Raw genomic sequence first — 20,608 nt, 5'->3', positions numbered from 1 at the left:
CTGTGAAGGCTGAGAGGGGAGGAAGCCACAGAAGAAAAATTTGAAGCTACCAGTAGTTGGTTCATGAGGTTTAAGGAAAGTAGCCACCTCCAAAACATAAAAGTACAGGGTGAAGCAGCAAGTGTTGATGTAGGAAAAGGCAACATGATGAATCATGGACACATACTCTTTTTAGAGCTCCTCCTCAGAGATGATAACAGAGCACCTCTCCTCACAGTTCACTGGCCAAATGTCATATAGTTACACCTAGTTTCAAGAGAGTGAAGAAGTATATTCCGCCTAGGTGACTAGAAGTCAGAAATACTTAGTGAATGTCACTGATAGCCGTGACAGCTAACTTGTTTTGAGTTTGTTTGTGTGTGTGTGATTTTTCCCTATCTAGACACTTACAGAATTTCTTTATCTTAGCAGTATGAAAATTTCAGACCAATATCTAAGCTTGGATCATAAAAACTGATACTCTGTAAACTCCCTTAATATAAATTTAGATCTTTTTTCACTATAGGATAATTTTTATTCAGTCTTCATTGTTTTATTATCTTTGGAAAATACATCTTCATACAAATATTTGAAAAACACTTTTAAGTAGTACTTTAATTCTTCAAGAAGCTCATGGTGATAATCTGAGAAAATGAAATCTAGGAAAACAGTACATTCAGACCTATTATTCCATCCTAAACTATGCCTCTTGAAACAAAATGGCATTACAACAGAGAAGTTGGCTCTCAATGAAGTGTACATCAAAGTGTCAAGCCTACAAATATAACTTGAACAGTTAATGCCTGGATTTATTCTGAACTTTGTCTTGGAAGTTTGTACGTAAAAGCATGGAAGGAGGCTCAGAAAAAAGGAAATAGTAAACACTTATAAAGATGTTTAAATACAAATTAAAACTATACTCCATTTTATTAGTAAATTGGCTAAAGTAGATCTATTTTTTACCAAGAAAATTAAGCATAAAAGAGAGTTCCCCTATTATAACCACCCCCCATGCACATACATGCAACTTCCCCTATTATTAACATCTTCCCTAAATATGGTACATTTGTTGAAATTGATGAACCAATTTTAATATGTTATTATTAACTAAAGTCCCATAGTTTTCATTAAGGTCCCCAGTTTTTTCATTTAAACAAAAAGCTCGGTTTATCAGCTATTTCTTTCATGAATTGTGACTTCGGTGTTATATCTAAACTTCATCACTGGGATGCCTGGGTGGCTCAGTTGGTTCAGCATCTGCCTTCCTCTCATGATCCTAGGGGTCCTGGGATCAAGCCCTTAATCTGGCTTCTTGCTCAGTGGGGAGCCTGCTTCTCCCCTGCCTGCAGCTTCCCCTTCTTGTGCTCTTTCTCTCACTCTCTCTCTCCGACAAAGAAAATCTTAAAAATAAATAAACTTCAACACCAAATCCAAGATCTTCTAGGTTTTCACCTATGTTTCCTTCCAGAAGTTTTATAGTTCTTTGTATTTTTACATTTGGTTTGAGTTAATTTCTTTGAAACATACAGGGTCTGTGTCTGGATTCTTTTTCTTTCCTTCTTTTTTTTTGCATATGAATGTTTAAATTGTTTTAGCATTTGTTGGCAAGGCTATCTTTTCTTCATAGAGTTACCTTTGCTTCTTTTTCAAAGGTCAGTTAATTCTGTTTGTATCAGTCTATTTTTACCATCTTGATGACTGTAGCTTTATAGTAAGTCTTAAAGTCCATGTCAGTCTTTTTACTTTGTGTGCTTCTTCCGTATTGTTTTGGCTATTCTGGGTACTTTGCCTTTTTATACTAACTTTAGAATTAATATGTTAATTTCCAACTACTGGGGATATTTGAGTTCAGTTGTAGTTTCAATCTGTAGATCACATTAGAAAAACTGGTTTCTTAATTAAATTGTTTCCACATTCATGAACATGGAATATCTTTCCATTTATCTTTTTTAGGTCTTTCGCTAGAGTTTTGTGGTTTCCCTTATATAAGTCATATATACTTTGTTAGGTTTATACCTAAGTTTTTAAAAATATTTTTGACCCTAATGTGAATAGTATACGTTTTTAATTTCAGATTCCTAGTGTTACTGCTGATATAGAGGAAAGCAGATGACCTTTGTGTGTTATTTTGTATCCTGCAATCTTGCTATAATTGATTGGTTCTTAAAATTTGTCAGTTCTTTGGGATTTTCTGTAGACAATCATATCATCTGCAAATAAAAGAAAGTTTTATTTCTTCCATTCCTGTTTCTTTTTATAACTTTTATTTCCTTCTGTTGTCTTACTGCATTTGTTATTCACAGGCTATGTTTGAGCATTAGCTGATATTCTACAAACTCTTAATATGACTTTAGGTCTGTTTTCCCTAAAGACTAATTTTATTTTTGAGTATTTCCTTTCTTTCATTTCTTCTTGTCCTCTCTTAGGATTAAAGTATCCAGTTGTTAAGCCTTTGTTCTCATTTCTTTGTGTTATTTCTCCATGTTTCTTTCTTTTATTCCTCTCCCTAGCATTCTGCCATATCATCAGTGTGATTTTCTTCACCATCCATTCCATTGTTTGCTTCTTTTTAATGATGCTGCTTTTTAGTTCTAATAATCCTTCTTGTCTAATCATCCTTTTCTGTTCATTTCTATTATTCTGATGGTCTCTTTTTTACCATTATCATAGTATTTTAATTAATACAGCTTTGTAATATAACTTGAAGTCTCAAATTGTGATTGCTTCCAGCTTGCTTTGCTTTTCTTTTTCAAGATTGCTTTGGATAGTTTAGCAAAATCTTTTCTTCCAGTACATCAGCATGGAATTTCTTTCCATATCTTTGTGTTGTCTCCAGCTTCTTTCATTAGTTTTTTTTTTTTTTTGAGCATAGGTCTTTCACCTCCTTAGTTGTATTTATTTTATTTTATTTTATTATTTTGGTTCAGTTGTAAATGGTATTGTTTTCTTAATTTCTCTTTCTACTGCTTCATTATTGGTGTATAGAAATGTAACATTGATTTTTGTATCCTGCAACTTTATTAGTTTTAAGAGTTTTGGGTTTTCTATATATCGTATCATGTCATCTGCAAAAAGTGAAAAGTTTTACTGCTTCCTCACCTGTTTGGATGCCTTTTATTTCTTTTAGTTTTCTGATTGCTGTGGCTAGGACTTACAGTATTACGTTGAATAAAAGTGGGTTGGGAGGAGGTGGGTGTGTCAGTTAAGCATCTGCCTTCTGCTCAGGTCAGGATCCCAGGGTCTTGGGATGGAGCCCCACATAGGGCTCCTTGCTGAGTGGGAAGCCTGCCTTTCCCTCTCCCTCTGCTGCTCCCCCTGATTGTGTTCTCTCTCACTCTCTCTCAAATAAATTAAATGGAAAAACCTTTAAAAAAAAAAGTGGTGAGAGTGGACATCCTTATCTTTATCCTCACCTTGGGGGAAATGCTTTCCAGTTTTTCCCCCATTGAGGGTGGTGTTAGCTGTTGGTCTTTATTATATTCAGGTATACTCCCTCTAAATCTACTTTGTTGAGGGTTTTTATCCTGAATGGATGTTGTGCTCTGTCAGATGATTTTTCTGCATCTACTGACATGACCATATGGTTCTTACTCTTTCTCTTATTGATGTGTTGTATCAATTAATTGATTTGCAAGTATCGAACTGCCTTTGCAACCCAGAAATAAATCCCACTTGATCATGGTGAATGGTTCTTTTAATCTATTGTTGGATTCAGTTTGCTAGTATTTTGTTGAGGTTTTTTGCAACTATATGTTCATCAGAGATCTTGGCCTGTAGTTCCCTTTTTCTGTGGTGTCTTTCTGGTTTTGGTATCAGGGTAGTGCTGCCCTCATAGAATGAATTTGAAGTTTTACTTCCTTTTCTATTTTTGGAATATTTTGGGAAGCATAGGTATTAACTATTCTTTAAATGTTGGGTAGAATTCACCTAAGAAGCCATCTGGACCTGGACTTTTGTTTCTTGAGAGTTTTTTGATTAGATTCAGTTTTTTGCTGGTGAGTGGACTTTTCAAATTTTGTATTTCTTCCTATTTTAGTTTTGGTAGATTATATGTTACTAAGAATTTATCCATATTCTAGGTTGTCCGGTGTTGGGATGTTATTTTTTGTAGTATTCTTCTATAATTGCTTGTAGTTTTTAGTGTTTGTTATTTCTCCTTTCTCATTTGTGATTTTGTTTATTTGGGTCTTTTCTGTTTTTTGGTTTTTTTTTTCTTGGTAAGTCTAGCTAGAGGTATATCAGTTTTATTGATTTTTTTATTAATTATTTTTATTGAAATATAATGCATTATTTGCCCCAGTGGTATCGGTCTGTGAATAGTCAGGCTTACACATTTCATAGCACTTACCATATCACATACCCTCCCCAGTGTCCATAACCCAACCACCCTCTCCGTAAACCACCCCCCTTTATTTCCCCCCAAAGAACTAGCTCCTGGTTTCCTTTATCTGTTTTGTTGGGTGCTCTTCAGATTGCTATATGTCCACAGACAATTTTCCCTGCCTTCTCTCCAAGAGCAGCCCAGTGTCCTTCGAGTTCTCCCAGAACCACACGTGCTGATCTTTAGAACCCCATGCTTTAAGCCTCCCTGGTTGTAAGAACTCAAGAAATTTAGGCCCTCCAGCTTTCCAAACCAGTCCTATAAGGGTTCATTTCCTGTGTGTTCCCCTGTATGTTAGTCTCTTTTTCCCACTCCTCTGAGACTGTGACTTCCTCCCCATTTGCATTGGTTTCTCTCCTAAGTCATGTCTCTGCATTTCCTACCACCTTTGATGTGTCCTCTGTCCTCTTCTCTACACTTAGTTGTGGAGTTTTTTCTGCCAGTCTTCAGGTTGGTTTCTGGGGTATTTAGGATGATTTGACTGGGATCTACTTGTATTTGTGGGAGGAGGCAGCCTTAGGATCCTCATTCTTTGCTGCCATCCTCCTTCCATGTTATAATAACTCTCTTTATGTGTATATAAAAAAAGAAGGTATTATTATTTTCCCCATTTCATTATGCAAAGAATTTAAAATAGTTTTCAATGATTTACTGAACATATAATAATTTAGAACATACAATCAGACCCAGAAAAATAGAAATATTATGTAAATAAGATACCATTTGGTGGGAGGAGGAACATTGCAGATTACCAAGAAGCTATGGCAGAGCCCCATTTTGACATACCACGTTAGTATCATCTGGGAATGAAGTCTTATGATAAACTCATACTTGCTCTAAAAGCCAAAAAGTACCACTTTATTTTTGGATAGTTCTCTGCAAAGAATATCACTTCTTAATTGGATTTTATTACATGGTATGACAATTGATATTTTGAGATTTCCCTTTTTAAGAGGACTTAGATCACTATGATCTAAGGTGGAATTCCATTTTTTTAAAGTTATTTATTTATTTTGAGAGCATACATGCACATGAGAGCAAGCATTGGGGGAGGGGCAGAAGCAGAGCAAGAGAGAGAATCTTAAGCAGGCTCTATGTTCAGGAAGGAGCCAGACACAGGGCTGGATCTTACCCCTCTGAGCTCATAACATGAGCTGAAATCAAGAGTCACATGCTTAACTAGCTGAATCATCCAGGCACCCCAGAATTCCATTTGTTTTAAAAACAATACAGATTAGGAGTGCCTGGGTGGCTCAGTCATTAAGCATCTGCTTTCAGCTCCGGTCATGATCTCAGAGTCCTGGAATCGATCCCTGCATTGGGCTCCCTGCTCAGTGGAGATCCTGTTTCTCCTCTCCCTCTTCCTGCCACTCTTCCTGCTTGTGCTTTCTCCATCTCTGTCAAACAAATAAATAAAATCTAAAAACAAAATAAAACAAAACAAAAAACCCAACCAAACAAACAAAAATACAGATATACCAGAATTATGTTTGATACCTGTTATGAAACCTAATAATTTAAAATACTTCTTCATATTTCACAAAGATGTTGTAGTGACAAATTGAAGTACAATATTTCAAATACAAATAGTATTTTGTTTTCCAAAATGATTTGCCATTGTTCAGTGACATTTGAATTTCCTTTTTGTTCTCACTAAATTCTAATGCCATCTTTACTAATTTTTTTTTTTGTATACACAGTCTGTTTTGAGGGATCATTTATTTTCTAATCATAGGAGTAGTTTTAGTATTAGTAGTCCTTTATCATTGTTCTTCTTTTTAAAAGTTTTTTGACTTTTCTTAGTTCTCTTAATTTTTAAAGTTTTTAAAAACTGTACATAATATTAATGTGAAGAGATGTATATTATATTGCCATAGAGTTGTAATAAGATGTCACAAGTCAAAAAATAGAGAATAGGAAGTATGTGTCATAAGAATCTATAGTTAAAAATATCTTAAACTTTATAATTGAACAATTTAAGGTGGTAGAACACCTTGTGAGTATATTTTTAGTAGCTACTATATTATTAGTAGTATTTTTTTTTCATTGCAAGCTCTACATTTCTTTAATAAGGTCTTTCTCTATATGCAGTAGGCCCCCCCACCCATGGGACATACGTTCCAAGACCTCAGTGAATGCCTGAAACCACAGTACCATACCCTGTATGTACTGTTTTTTTTTTTTAACATGGTAAACTTCACCTGTAGTATACTTTAATGTATGAATTAGATACAGTAAGAGATTAAAAATAATAATAAAATAGAATGGTTACAACAAATATAGTAAAAGTTAGGTGAGTGTGGTCTCTGTCTCTCAAAATAACATACTGTACTATATTCATCCTTCTTATGATAATGTGAAACGATAAAATGCCTACATGATAAGATGAAGTTAGGTGAATGATGTAGTCATTATTATGTACATTAAGCTACTTTGACCTTCTGCCCATAATGTCAAAAGGAGGATTCATCTGCTTCCACAGCACAGGTAATTGAAACTGCAGATAAGGAGTGGCTGTTATACCTAGCAACTCATAGAGGAAACATCTTTTTCAACTTACCCCTTGGTATTTCTTAGTTTTCCACATTTTTATTTCATGATAACTTACAGACTAGTTAACAGTATTTCATAGAAATTGATATAGTGACAGGGATAGACTTTTTACAGTCATTTAACATTGCTCTAATACATGTTTTTCAATAGCTTTTAAGTGATTTCAATAGTATTTAGTAGAATAAATGTTAAGAGATAAATAATGAACTAACTCAGACATGAAGCTCTTAAGTGGCTATAATTTTTATGTGACTTATAGAGAAATATGTCTTTGAAAACTTGAGGGTTGTTTCTAAACATTTTTTAGTTTGGGAAGATGATTGAAAGAGCATGACATCAGTCCTGGCTTTGGCGTCTTGAGTCGGACATTAGATGTTCTCGTTAAACCTTTATTTTATCTTTGAGTAATATGCAAACTTATTTGTTAGTTTCAAATGACAGTCTTTTTATTATATTATGTCATTCATAATTTTTAAAAGAACACGAGCATATATTTTTATTTATTATTAAATATTCCATAAACTTTTTAATACCATTTAGTTAATAAACCATGCTTTGAAAGAACTAATGGAAGTAGAAGAAGTGAGTGAAAATGTATTACAAGTGCACCTAAATGGTAAGTATGTCATCGTTTTACTATTGGAAATGATATAAACTATGTGAGCTTTTTATAATGTAAAATCTAATTTACTTGTGTGTTTTAAAGGTGGGTAATAGTCATAATTTAAAGAACTTGATCCATGTTTAACAACTTTCACTTTAATATACCATACACAATATTTTGAGAAATTAAAAAAAAATAAGATTAAAGAGGTACATAAGGACTCTTGTTATTTTGTTTTTCTCTTTTTTAAAAAAATAAAAGAACCCCAAGGATGATAGTTTTTTTGAGTCTAACAAATGTCTTCATTGCTGAGTTTCAAAAAGAAATTAATGTTAACTCACAGTTATTTGACTTTTTTTTTCTAGTTAAAGTTAGGAACCATTAAGAAAGCTTAATTTGACTGGAAAATAATCTGCACTGTTTCAAATATTTCATTTTAGTTAAATACTTTTAAATGGGCTTATTTCAGGACTGCTGCAGATCAATGATAAAATTGCCCTAAAGGAAATCACAAGGCAGTTAAATCTGGAAAATGTAGTTGGAGATAAAGTTTTTGTAAGTATCCTAAATAGTCTTTAATATTTATATGCCGTTAGATATTTTCGTATTTTTGGAAGGCTTGGGTGGGCTCAGGGATTCTAAATTGAAATATGAAAGATTCTTATCATAAAAAAGTATAATGTAGTAGGATGCATTTATTCATCATAGCTTTATGTTTAAATTTTTTTGAAGTAGATTATACTAATTAAAAAAGAGCCAAGAAATCCATGTTTATGTAGATATTATCTGAGTTTCTTTATCTGTAAGATAAATAGTTTGATTCCCTATCTTTAGAGATAGTTTAAAGTATTTTTTGAAGTACTACACTCTAGCATCCTATTTTTAGTCTTCTGAGACTTAGGTAGCTGGGAGTAATGCAAAATGTACTGTATTTAAAGCTAAAAAAGGTAGATTTGAGTCTTGTCTTAAAACCATTGACTACTTGATAATCATGACTAAAGTATTTCTGAAGTTCAAATTTTCCCATCTGTGTTAAATGTGCATTAACCTTATTACATCACAGATTTATTCTAAAGACCAGCATTAAACATAATTTATATTTTAAAAATGCTGGATTGGTAATGTTCTATACAAATGTCAATTATCTCTTACTAAAACGTTTTCAGAAACTTAATTCATATCTCATCATTGTAACAGCTTGGAACCTCAAGATAGTGAACATCAGTAACTTAAACGAAACTGATTAGAAATGTTCATTAAATTTTTTACCCTATCACTTGATTTATAAGGTTGAAAAGTAACATGATTAAATTAATTTACAGCTAGTTTAATTTTCATAATGAAATGACTTAACTTCGTACTGCTTATTCAGTTGAAGTGGATTGTGGCATCCCAAGTTCATTTTACACTCACTGGTGATCATACAGTGTTATCACTCTTAAAGTGACTCCTTTTTCCTGCAACGACACAGCCATTGTTGTGTAAGCCTCTTAGCATTTAGTAATTTCATTCTTTAATAAGTACCTGTAAAAAGGTAAGCCAATCATGTGTTACCCTTTCACACTGTCTGCAGGTTCAAAATGCCCCTTCTGTAAGTCTGAAGTTCTTTCTCCTGTGCAGAATGTATTGTTGAATACAGTGGCCTACTTGGTCAAGGAGATTTACTATTATAGAGGCTCAGTTTGGCTTTTGGTTTGCCCCTGATATAGACTGAGGTTTCTGACTTTCCTAATTGAACCTGTTCTTATTGGATTCATAGAAAATAATAAAAGGGACAGTTGTTTATCATCCTAGTCATTACTGTTGTTACCGTAATCATCACATATAGTGATTATTAGTTTAACTTTTACATTATATAGGTAAGTCACCTGAGGCTCAGAGACCATAATTAGCTTGCCCTAAAGTCAAAATGGATATTAAGACATTAAGAACCTGAATTACTTGACCCAGAGCCTTTATATTTTGATATACTTACAACAAATTTGTATATTCTTATGCATACGCATGTGTTTTTATATAAGGATATTCTTATAATATGTGCATATGTACTTATATAATTGCACACTCACATGTAATGTCAAATGTAACTGTCTTTTAAAAAAAATGCATAAGACAAGCTACCTTTGAATAACTTCAACTGCTGATTACCCATCCACAGATTGCCTCTGAGCTTTTGTTTATATTATATAAATACCTCTTGCCCTAACTGCCTTGGAAATAATGTTGATTTGACAACAGACAGTTATTATAAAATATGTGGAAATTCTTAAAAACCTGTTGAGCTATTTTATATCAGTTCTCTCAATGGGGAAGCAAACAAGTGGATTTTTTTCCTCCTGTACATCTTCACAAATTTAAAGTTGGCTATTTCTTAAAATGAAAAAATCTGAATGAAGTAAAAATTAATGACTTTTATGAAAAAAAATATTTCAACAGGGCCCTTATCTGCAAGTTGGAACATCTGGATAATGCATCTGCTTCTCTGTTAATTTCCATGTAGAATGTATAAGCTGTATCCAAAAATGTTTTGGCTGTGTTCCAAGTAAACATAGTCAAAGTTGATATGATATATACAAATTCTATAATATGCTCTTGAATAGGGAGAAACTATTATAATATGTAATGATTAAGGCAAATTTCTTCTCCCCTTTCCTTTTGGATCTCATTTAAATTTGTGCTCATTTTTTTAGTAGTATGCTTTTTTTATTTGTTTGCACTTAAATTTAGTTAGTTAACATATAGTGTAATACTAGTTTCAGGAGTAGAATTTAGTGATTCTTCACTTACATACAATACCCAGTGCTCCTTAATACCCATCACCCATTTAACCCATTCCCTGCCCACCCTCCCCTCCATGAATCCTCAGTTTGTTCCCTGTTGTTAAGTGTCTCATGATTTGCCTTCCCCTCTTTTTCCCTTCCTCTGGGTTCATTTGGTTTTTTGTTTTGTTTTGTTTTGTTTTCCTTAAATTTCACATACAACTGGAATCATATGGTCATATTTTTAGTGGTCCAAATTAATCTGAAACTTGGAAGAGCTTAATCTGTTTGAAAATAAAAGTGCAGTGATTTCTAGTTCTCAGACTCTATTTGGAATACAAGTCTTAAAAACTACCTTTAAATTGTTAAACATTTTTATGCATTTTATCCAGAAAATATAGAATTTTGAGCATGGCAGGGTAATGCCATTTTCAGTACAATGCCACCTCTCCTTTTATATTTGAGTCTTTAATGGTGCACATGGAAGTCTCCCGCTCAGAATCTGGCCACTGACTAATTTAGGAAACAATAGATACATAGTGTCTATGTAATGCCTAAGAATCAGATAGTTCGCTTTTATTCTTTATTTCATTAAACTTCTAGTTATGGTGTCTTTTTTTGTTTTTTAGGGAAGTTTTGCTGAAAACCTTTCATTTCTTCTGGAAGCTTTAAAAAAAGGTAAGTATTAGCATATTTAATAACATTAAAAGTTATCTTTTAGCTTTATTTTTCCCCTGATTATAAAGGCATTACATATTTTTACAAAAATGATAATGTAAAAAGTCATAATATAATGATCACTGTAATCCCACAACTATTATAGTGACTATCCTAATCATTACTATTTTTTAAGAAGTTACCACACCCAACGTGGAGCCCAAAGTGGGACTTGAACTCATGGCCCTGAATTCAAGACCTGAGTTGAGATGAAGAGTCGGACACTTAACTGACTGAGCACCCAGCCACCCTATGATTATCCCAATTAACATTCGGTTTCATATCTTTATTCACCTGTAGTGTATCAGTGATGCAGATGGACAAAATTTTTTATAAGGATAGAATGATTTTCCATATTGTATAATGTATATCTTGTTCATTTATGTCAGTAAATAGTGAGTTATATCATCATTTTTATGTTTCTCATATTCTATTTTATAAGTTAGCTATACTTAAAATATAATAAATTATGTTATTAATTACCAGTTATGAACTTTGATTTCTCACTTTGTATATAATTAGGAAGAAATGCTTAGATGATCATTTAGTTATTTCCTAGGGTAAATTTTAATGAGTAGAGTTCCAGATTAAACAGTGCCAGATTTAAAAGAATGATTATAGGGTCACCTGGGTAGCTCAGTTGGTTATTTTTGCTGACTTTGGCTCAGGCCATAATCTCAGGGTCCTGGATTTGAGCCCCGTATCAGTCTCCCTACTCAGCAGGGAGCCTGCTTCTCCCTCTGCCTGGGGCTCCCCTTAAGGTAACAGTGATTAACTTAAGGTAATAGTGATTCGTCTGCCCTCATGGTTTCCCTCACTGTAATGAGAAAAATAAATTCACAGAGTCATGATGAACTTTCCCCTGTTCCTGAAATATTAAAACTTGATTGGGGGGGCTTTAAAAAATTTGGTTAGGAGTTAAAAGAGGCTTTGGTCAAATTTTGTGGTTTAACGATTATTTATAAAAATTATAAGTACTTGGGAAGATTCAGTTTGCATTTCTGCTAACTAAACAAATCTCTTTTGAAGCAAAAGCTTTGTTCATAAGTTAGTGACTCCCTTTATTATAAATCCCAAAGTATTTTGGTTTCTGTGGGTGTTAAGAGATCCCTGTCAATTTTTTGATGATAGAAGATTATATTTGCATAATTTTAAAAACATCAGTCTAGTTATTTAAATCATGTTCTTAATTTTTTATTAGTAAACTACTAAAGTCTTGTAATTAGACTGTGAACTACTTGACGGGAGTAAGGACTGTCTTGTCCTCTGAATAAGTTTTTGTTGTTGAATAAATGTGTAAGCATTGGTAAGTATCCTGCACAAACTAGGTTTTCAATATATGTTTGTTGAATTGAGTTTTAACCACTAAAATACAGTAAATAATTTGGAAACTTAAGAAAGATTGATGTAGTTGCTTATTAATATATAAAACTCCTATTTTATCTTAGGTGACCGGTCTAGTAGCTGCCCAGTGATCTTCATATTAGATGAATTTGATCTTTTTGCTCATCATAAAAACCAGACACTCCTCTATAATCTGTTTGACATTTCACAGTCTGCACAGACTCCACTAGCAGTAATTGGTCTTACATGTAGATTGGTAAGTTTTTCTTTCTATTAAAAAATTGATTATATTTAGAAAATTAAAGCTTACTGATATCATCAGTTATGTAGGTCATTATATCAGAAATTTTTTAGATGTGTTTTAGTAGTGCCTGGTACATTGATCCTACTTTTCAACTCAGATTGAAGAAAACAAAACATTTATGACACATGCTCATGAACTAATACCTCTCTCACTCCAGTTAAATCACTGAATAAAAAATGTGAAGTCAGATTATGCTAGTGTAATTTCTACATTAGCAAGTAGAGAGAAAATCATATCACTATTTTATAAAAATCATCCATGGTTTTTACTTCTATATTTAAGATTGTTCCTATATTTTGAAAATGCTTAGAATCGAGTAAAAATAATAGTATCCCATCTTTGTAAGTAGTCATCTCCAGAAATGGAAGGGATTACTTCTCTCAATCTGTCAACAGTAGATAGTGGCTTCTTTGCTTCTTGGGGGTGATTTTAGAATGATTTTAACCATAGCTCTCAGTGTCACTATCACATTATGAAAACTCTCTGCATTGTGAATCTTATATACTTCAGATAGTTACACAGGCCTTTTTTTTTTTTTTTTTAATCTTCTTTTACATCATAAACTTTCTTACTGAATTCAGGTAAAACTGTTATTTAAGAGTCCTCTCTCTTCTCATAGATGGCTGCCATGAGTTTGTTTTCATTTTTCTTTTCCCTCCTTCATTCTTGGCAGGTTTGTGGTCAGGCCCATTGACTTCTTTTCCTTTCTTGCAGCAGTTTCCTTTTTAGAAAAGTGAAATAATCTGAGTCATCTTTCAACAGCCTTCCTTTTAGTGTTGATTTTCTGTGGAGTGTTTTTCTCTGTCCTCTTTCCCTAGTGCTCTTGAGTTTATAATATATGCCTTCATAATAAACCTCCCCATAAAACATCTGCCTCTTTGTTTTATCTTTATTCCTTCTTGTCAAGGCAGCAGTTATACCACAGGAGTTAAGGAAGCATCTTTCTTCTTCTTGCCAAAAAAAAACATATACCTTTGGGTGGAAGTAGCAGTGGCAAATGTTACTGACCCATTGAAGGACCAAATAAAGAATCAGGTGCTCTTTAGCAGTGTTACATAGGCCTTTAAAAATTCTATAGTATAATTCTTCCAGCTGTGCAGTTCAGGTCTATCTGTATGTCTGTGTTTGAAAGGATAGTTGGGTTAGTGACTTTGCTAGCAAACAACCTCTTCTCTGTGAAAGTAGTTCTTTTTTTTTTTTTACTATTCCCTTTATTTCCACATTGCAAACTTCAGTCATTACTGTCCACAACTAAAGTACCTTTTACCTCCACCTTCTTTCCATTCCCAAGTTCAAGCTCTTAATTATTGCTGGCATAGAGTGTTGTTTACACTGCTTTTAGCCACTTGTACATGCATGATCTAGAGCTACTCATTAATAGAAAATTTATAATATAGCTGTTTCTGAACATAAAACTTCACTCTCTTTTAATTATGCTGGCACTGTATTTTTCTTTGACCTATAAAAACACTCACTCTCGCTCGCTTTCTGATAAATAAATAAATAAAAATCTTTAAAAAAAAAAAAAAAAAGTTGATTCCTAACTTCTTAAGGAAAAATAGCACAAATGCAAGTAGTTTCTAAAATATCACTGTAAAAAAGTCAAAAGACAGAATAACTTAACAGTGTCATGCTGTGTTCCTGTAAGTTTCCTCTCCTGTATTTTGTTCCATCAGTTCAGCATGGCTTCAGCTTGAATTTATAGGTAGTAAACAATTCTTCTCCATTACATTTGCTACTTCCTGAGATTTTGTTATATAAAACAGTGTTTAAATTTTCATCAATTAATATGAACTTTGCTCTTTTTTAATATGAATTTTTCATAGAATATATGAAATTCTTTATTGAAATTTTTAGTGTTATTGTGGCAGAGAACTATTCAATAATAGTCACATTTTTTTTGCAATTATTATTGGCTTGAAATGTTAAATTTTAACTGAGACTAGCATAGTAGGAAAAAGGCATGACATCACCAGGCCTACAGATGCTTAGAACGGGATTATTAAAAGTGACTTGCATAACTGTGAGGAAATGAAGGCAATGATCTGAGTTTTTGGAGGCTTGAATAAAATGCTTAATTGTGTATTACAGGTTAAGCATTGTTAATTATAGTGATAGTTCAAATATGTATTCCTCTAATATTGGTATTTTTTTTTTAACATGCACCTTATATGGATTTTTGTTTGTTTTTAAGGATATTTTGGAACTCTTAGAAAAAAGAGTAAAGTCACGATTTTCTCACCGGCAGATACATTTAATGAATTCATTTGGATTTCCACAGTATCTTAAAATATTTAAAGAACAATTATCTCTACCTGCAGAATTTCCAGACAAGATCTTCACTGAGAGGTGGAATGAGAATGTTCAGGTAAGTTGGAACAGAGGCAATAATGTTTTAATAATTTTTGTGCTTACTGTACCATTGAAAGCTTATAAAAACCTACAAATTTAAACAAATTTGTAAATTAGCAGAAAGTTTCTCATGTTATTGTAGCATAAAACTGTATTAATACAAATTATATACTTTGTGTTATTTTCTTTAAAAGACATTTGTCATACCCTAAATTTTTTCTCTCAAAAGAACTTTAATGAGATTTTTTGTTCGGTCTTATAATTTTAGATTATTCTATTAATATTTAGAATATTATAAAAATATTATTTTCATTATTTATTAGTTTAGCAGGTTTTTTAGCTTAGTGGTTCATACCTAACTAATTATCCAGTATGGATTTTCCCTCCACCCCTGATTCTCATACAATTTCAGCTTTTATTTCATTGGGTCTTTTAAGTTGTATTGTATATATTGGTGAATCTCATCTTATCTCTGGAGCTCTCAGGGTCTTAGCTACCCACGCACACTCACATGTTGATATAAAGGTTTACTAAACCTTGTGGACTCTGTAATTTTATCTACACTTACATTGAATAGCCTAACTTATGTAGACCATTGTCATATCAACTCAACATACTAGCATAAGTTTATCTTACATTGTCAAGAGTTTTCAGTTGGCAGAGAGAAAGGAAAGAATATATGTATGGGACTGTGTTTAATAACACAATTGAAAAACAGTGTTGCAGAATAAATCCACATGGTAGAATCTTCCAAAAATATGGGTCTTCTGAAAGTAGAAAATAGTGTAGAATCCTTGGTTTTGAATGAATTGGGAAAAACTGGTCTATGATATTAAATATTGATGAGGATGATTAGATCTTTGGATAATTAAAGTTGCAAAATGTATATTCACTGACTCTTAAAAAAATTTTTATGTCAGAGCAGTAATTATTTTATTATTATAGTTTTAACTTTTTATTTAAATTCCATTTATTTAATGTACAATGTAATAATAGTTTTAGGTGTAGTATTCAGCAGTTCATCACTAACATATACACACAGTTCTCATCACAAAAAGTGCCTTCCTTAATACCCACAACCCATATAACCCAACCCCTACCCACCTCCCCTATAGCAATCTTCAGTTTGTTCTCTATAGTTAAGAGTCTAGGGGCACCTGGGTGCCTCAGTCATTCAAGTGTCCCACTCTTGGTTTTGGCTTAAGTCATGATCTTGCAGTCATGAGGTCTGTGCCTGCATCAGGCTCTGTGCTCAGTGCAGAGTCTGTTTCATGTTCTCTCTATCTCTCCCTCTTTCTCCCACTCTTTCTCTTTCTCAAATAAAATCTTAAAAACAAATGAACAGGGACGCCTGGGTGGCTCAGTTGGTTAAGCAGCTGCCTTCGGCTCAGGTCATGATCCCAGCGTCCTGGGATCGAGTCCCACATCGGGCTCCTTGCTCCGCAGGGAGCCTGCTTCTCCCTCTGACTCTGCCTTCCACTCTGTCTGCCTGTGCTTGCTCTCACTCTCTCTCTCTCTTACAAATAAATAAATAAAATCTAAAAAAAAAAAAAAAAAAAAAAAAAAAAAAAAAAAAAAAAAAAAAAAAAAAAAAAACAAATGAACAAAAAGAGTCTGTTTCCTGGTTTGTCTCTCTTTTTTTCCCTCCTATTTTCTTCTATTACACTTAAATTCCATGTAAGTGAAATGATATTTGTCCTTCTCTGGCTGACTTTATTTTGCTTAGCATAATATCTCTAGTTTCATTCATGCCGTTGAAACTGGCAATATTTCATTCTTTTTTATGGTTAAATAATACTCCATTTTATATACACACCACAACTACTTTATCCATTTATCAACTGATAGTCATTTGGGCTCTTTCCATAATTTGGCTACTGTTAGTAATGCTACACAAAAATAAATTCAAAATGGCTAAAAGACCTAAATGTGAGACAGGAAAACATTCAAGTCCTAGAAGAGAACACAAGCAGCAACTCTTTTGACCTTGACCAACCATAGCAACTTCTTACTAGATAAATCTCCTAAGGCAAGGGAAACAAAAGCAAAAATTAACTATTGGGACTTCATCAAGATAAAAAAGTTCTGCACAGCAAAGGAAACCGTCAACAAAACTAAAAGGCAACCTTCAGAATGGGAGAAGATATTTGCAAATGACATATCTGCTAAATAAAGTCTTAGAATCCAAAATATATAAAGAACTTAACAAACTCCATTCCCAGAAAAACAAATAATCCAGTTTAAAAATGGGCAGAAGACATGAATAGACATTTTTCCAAAGAAGACATACAGATGGCTAATGGATACACGAAAAGGTGCTCAACGTCACTTATCATCAGGGAAATACAAATCACGACAATGAGATATCGCATCACACCTGTCAGAATGGCTAACATTAACCTAGGAAACAACAAATGTTGGTGAGGACATCTAAAAAGGGGAACCCTTTCATACTGTTGGTGGGAATTGAAACTAGTGTAGCCACTGTGGAAAACAGTCTGGAGGTTACTCAAAAAGTTAGAAATGGAAGTACCCTACTATCCAGCAATTGCACTACTGGGTATTTATCCAACGGATATACAAATACTGATTTGCAAAGCAGACGTGATTTTGATCTTAAATACCAATACCAAATTAAAAGTGAAACAATTCTGGAACGCTGAAAAGAAATTAAAAATCTAGATAAAAATTTAAAAAAAATTCAACCAAAAAATAATTTTGCATTTATTTTGTTTTTTTATTTTTTTATTATTTATTTTTTAATTTTTCCCAGCTTTGTTGAGATACAATTGACAAAATAAATTGACAATACATTGAAAAAATAAATTATATATGTTTCAGGTAGACAGCTTGATGTTATGATATGCATAATGCATATACATCAAGAAATACCACAGTGAAGCTATTCAAGGCATCCATCACCTCAGTAGTTACCATTTTCTTTCTCTTATTTTTTTCTCTCTTTTTTACTTCCTTTGTGGGAAGAGGTGAGAATACTTACGAGCTGTCTTGTAAGCAAACCTCAAGTGTACCGTACTGTATTAAACCATAGTCACGTTTTTACGGTTACTATATTCCAAAATTTACTCATCTTGCAAAACTTAAAGTTGATTCTTGTTTGATTATAAAATATAATCTGCTAATCTAAGCACTATTAATTTAGCACTTTTCATTTTTTAAAATTAAAAGTTCACTGAACAAGGGAACACCTTACTGGCTCAGTCAGAAGAGCATGCAACTCTTGATCTTGGGGTTGTGTGGTTTCAAGCCTCACATTGGGTGTAGAGATTACTAAAAGTTAGTCAGGGCATAAGAATATATGTTAAAAGGTACAAGTTTGCCTTATATATATGCCCATTCTACTTCCTGATACTACAGAGTAGTTATTTGGTTTATAGCCTTTCAAACATTATGCATACTAAAGTTGTTTTTATAGAAGGAGTTCGAACTTTGTGTATTATTTTGTTTTACCTTTTCTGTTTTGTTCTGATTGACAATTTTATATTCTTTTTTGTTGTATAACTATACAGAATTGTGTGTAAAAATGGTTATCTTAGTCCTTAAAATTCAGATATTGTTCTATGATATAATTAGGTGTAGATTTTTCCTTCTCCTCTTCTCCTCAGATTAATCTTGTCTGGGACTGAGATGTTTTTAGCCCAGATAAGTTTTTTTGATACTCTTATTATAAGATTCTATTCTTTAGGAACCCTTTATATTTGGTACTCCCACATTGTCCCTTTCTTTACCTAGGCCTGATGTGGAGCAGAGCTCTGCATCTTTGACCTCTGAATCCACCTTACAGTGCCTCACAGACTTTCACTTTTCACTTGAATTGATTATCTTGTTACAACAGTATGTTTTTCTGACTGCTTTAGAGATTCAAATGCAGTCTTTCATAATATTTAAATATCTTTGCTTTGCCACAACTTTTATTTCTGTCTCTGCTCCCTTTCTTTTCCTGAAATGACTACCTAGCCCAGGTGATACAGTGCTGACACCTGTCTTTCAGTCCTTCACAGAATATTGCATTCTGTGAATCCAAGTAGGTATATAAAGCAATTAGATGAGAAGGATTACTGGTGAAGCATAATTCTGGATGACTGAGAAAATGGTAACCATGTAGCAGGAAGGTGGCTAACCCTTAGGTTTCTGATCCTTTTTTGCTGATTCTGTATTACTGAATTTGGGGGCAGATGGTAGAAATGAATGTGAGCACTATCCTTTTGTTTTTTAGGTTTTTTGTTTGTTTGTTTGTTTGTTTTGTTTTTTTGTTTTACCATCTTGCATTTCTTTTATAATGTAGAACTAGTACCACTGCAGTTTTTGTCTCTTAGGTCTAGTATTTTGTTCCCTTAGTCCCCGCCCTCATTTGCCGCTTCCTTTTGGTATGCTAATGGTGAGCTTCACTTGAAATATATGTCAGCACCATGGCCAGAGGCCTTGCCCAGGAAAGGGGGGTTTACCCTGAGGGAGCTATCCTTTCTCTCAGTACTGACTACAGTACTGACTACCCAGCAAGTTTTTCTTATTCCAAGGTTAAAACAGAAACAATGGTATAGATAACAGGTCCTGCGGAATCTCATCCAAGAAATATTTTCGGGATAGCATTGAACATACTGTCTAACTTGAATGTTTTAGTGGTACAAATTAGTTAAGCAGAGTAAACAACATCTCAGCATGACAGTATAAGGAGAAATCCCTGTATGAAAGAACATTTTAAAGGATCGTAACTAATTCTTCTCAAAGCAAATTCCCTCAAATAACTATACTAAGTTCAAGGAATATTTACCTATTGTCATAATCTTCCCGGTTTAGTTAACAGAAGGTGAGAAGATTCGCCAGGAACTGACTAGGAGGTTTAGTACATATCCTGCTGCCACTGAGTTATCCTTGGAGCATCATGAGTTCTGAGATACTAGTGAAACTCTGTTACATTCTGCTTAGAATCTGCCTGTGGAGAGGGCACCAGACAGGCAAATTGTAACATTGGTACAATAAGAACTTGCTTCTGCAGCTTCTACTCATGTGTTCATCAGTGAAACCTCAGTATTTCAGCTTCCTTGAATAACAGGAGAGATCTGTTTTGTTTCTGGGAATTTCCCCATGTTCCTATAAGGGTGATGTCAGTCAGTCATTCTTTGTCTTTATTTCTCTTGTGTCATTTCCTGAGCGAGCTATAAGGGAGCTTTCAGTCCAGAAAAATAAGAAATTTAGTCGTGTTTCAAAACCCAAGATCTAATATGTTCAATGACTATCATATAGTAGCCTTATCTCCAAGTAGTTTATAGTATTGGAATCAAGGTGAAAGTCTAATAAGGTTTTTTGGGTTTTTTTTTAATGGCTCACATATATAGATCTTTTAGACTTTTTATTTTTAAAGCACATTAAGTAATTATGGAAGCAAGAAGGTGATAGCTTTAAGAAAGATGGGGAGTTGGATTCAGACCTCTAAAAATTTAAGAACACAAGCAGAGTATAGGTTAGCCTTTTGAAGCATCATGTAGAAGAAAAGCAGTTAACTGTTATTAAAAATAATTGATTCTTAGGGAGAAAATTTCTTCTACCAATATTTTTGTGCCAGGTAATTTTTTTATAGTTTTAATAAAACTGCA

At 33.3% G+C, this 20,608-nt stretch overlaps 1 protein-coding gene across 21 annotated transcripts in view; it reads left to right on the top strand.

Moving 5' to 3' along the window:
- The window catches only part of ORC4 (origin recognition complex subunit 4), a 107,571-nt gene that overhangs the window by 50,229 nt on the left and 36,734 nt on the right, over positions 1-20,608 (top strand). For all 21 annotated transcript variants that reach the window (XR_009351842.1, XR_009351841.1, XM_059166801.1 and 18 more), the window contains 5 exons: positions 7,454-7,529; positions 7,987-8,072; positions 10,906-10,954; positions 12,442-12,593; positions 14,836-15,009. Coding sequence is in view for 19 of the 21 variants with exons in the window: in XM_059166801.1 (XP_059022784.1) it covers positions 7,454-7,529; positions 7,987-8,072; positions 10,906-10,954; positions 12,442-12,593; positions 14,836-15,009 (537 nt within the window). In the remaining 2 variants the exon portion in view is untranslated. The remainder of the gene's footprint in view (positions 1-7,453; positions 7,530-7,986; positions 8,073-10,905; positions 10,955-12,441; positions 12,594-14,835; positions 15,010-20,608) is intronic.

This window comes from Mustela lutreola, chromosome 3 (assembly GCF_030435805.1).
Source record: "Mustela lutreola isolate mMusLut2 chromosome 3, mMusLut2.pri, whole genome shotgun sequence".
Lineage (NCBI taxonomy): Eukaryota > Metazoa > Chordata > Mammalia > Carnivora > Mustelidae > Mustela > Mustela lutreola.
This window is presented reverse-complemented; position numbering and strand designations above follow the sequence as displayed.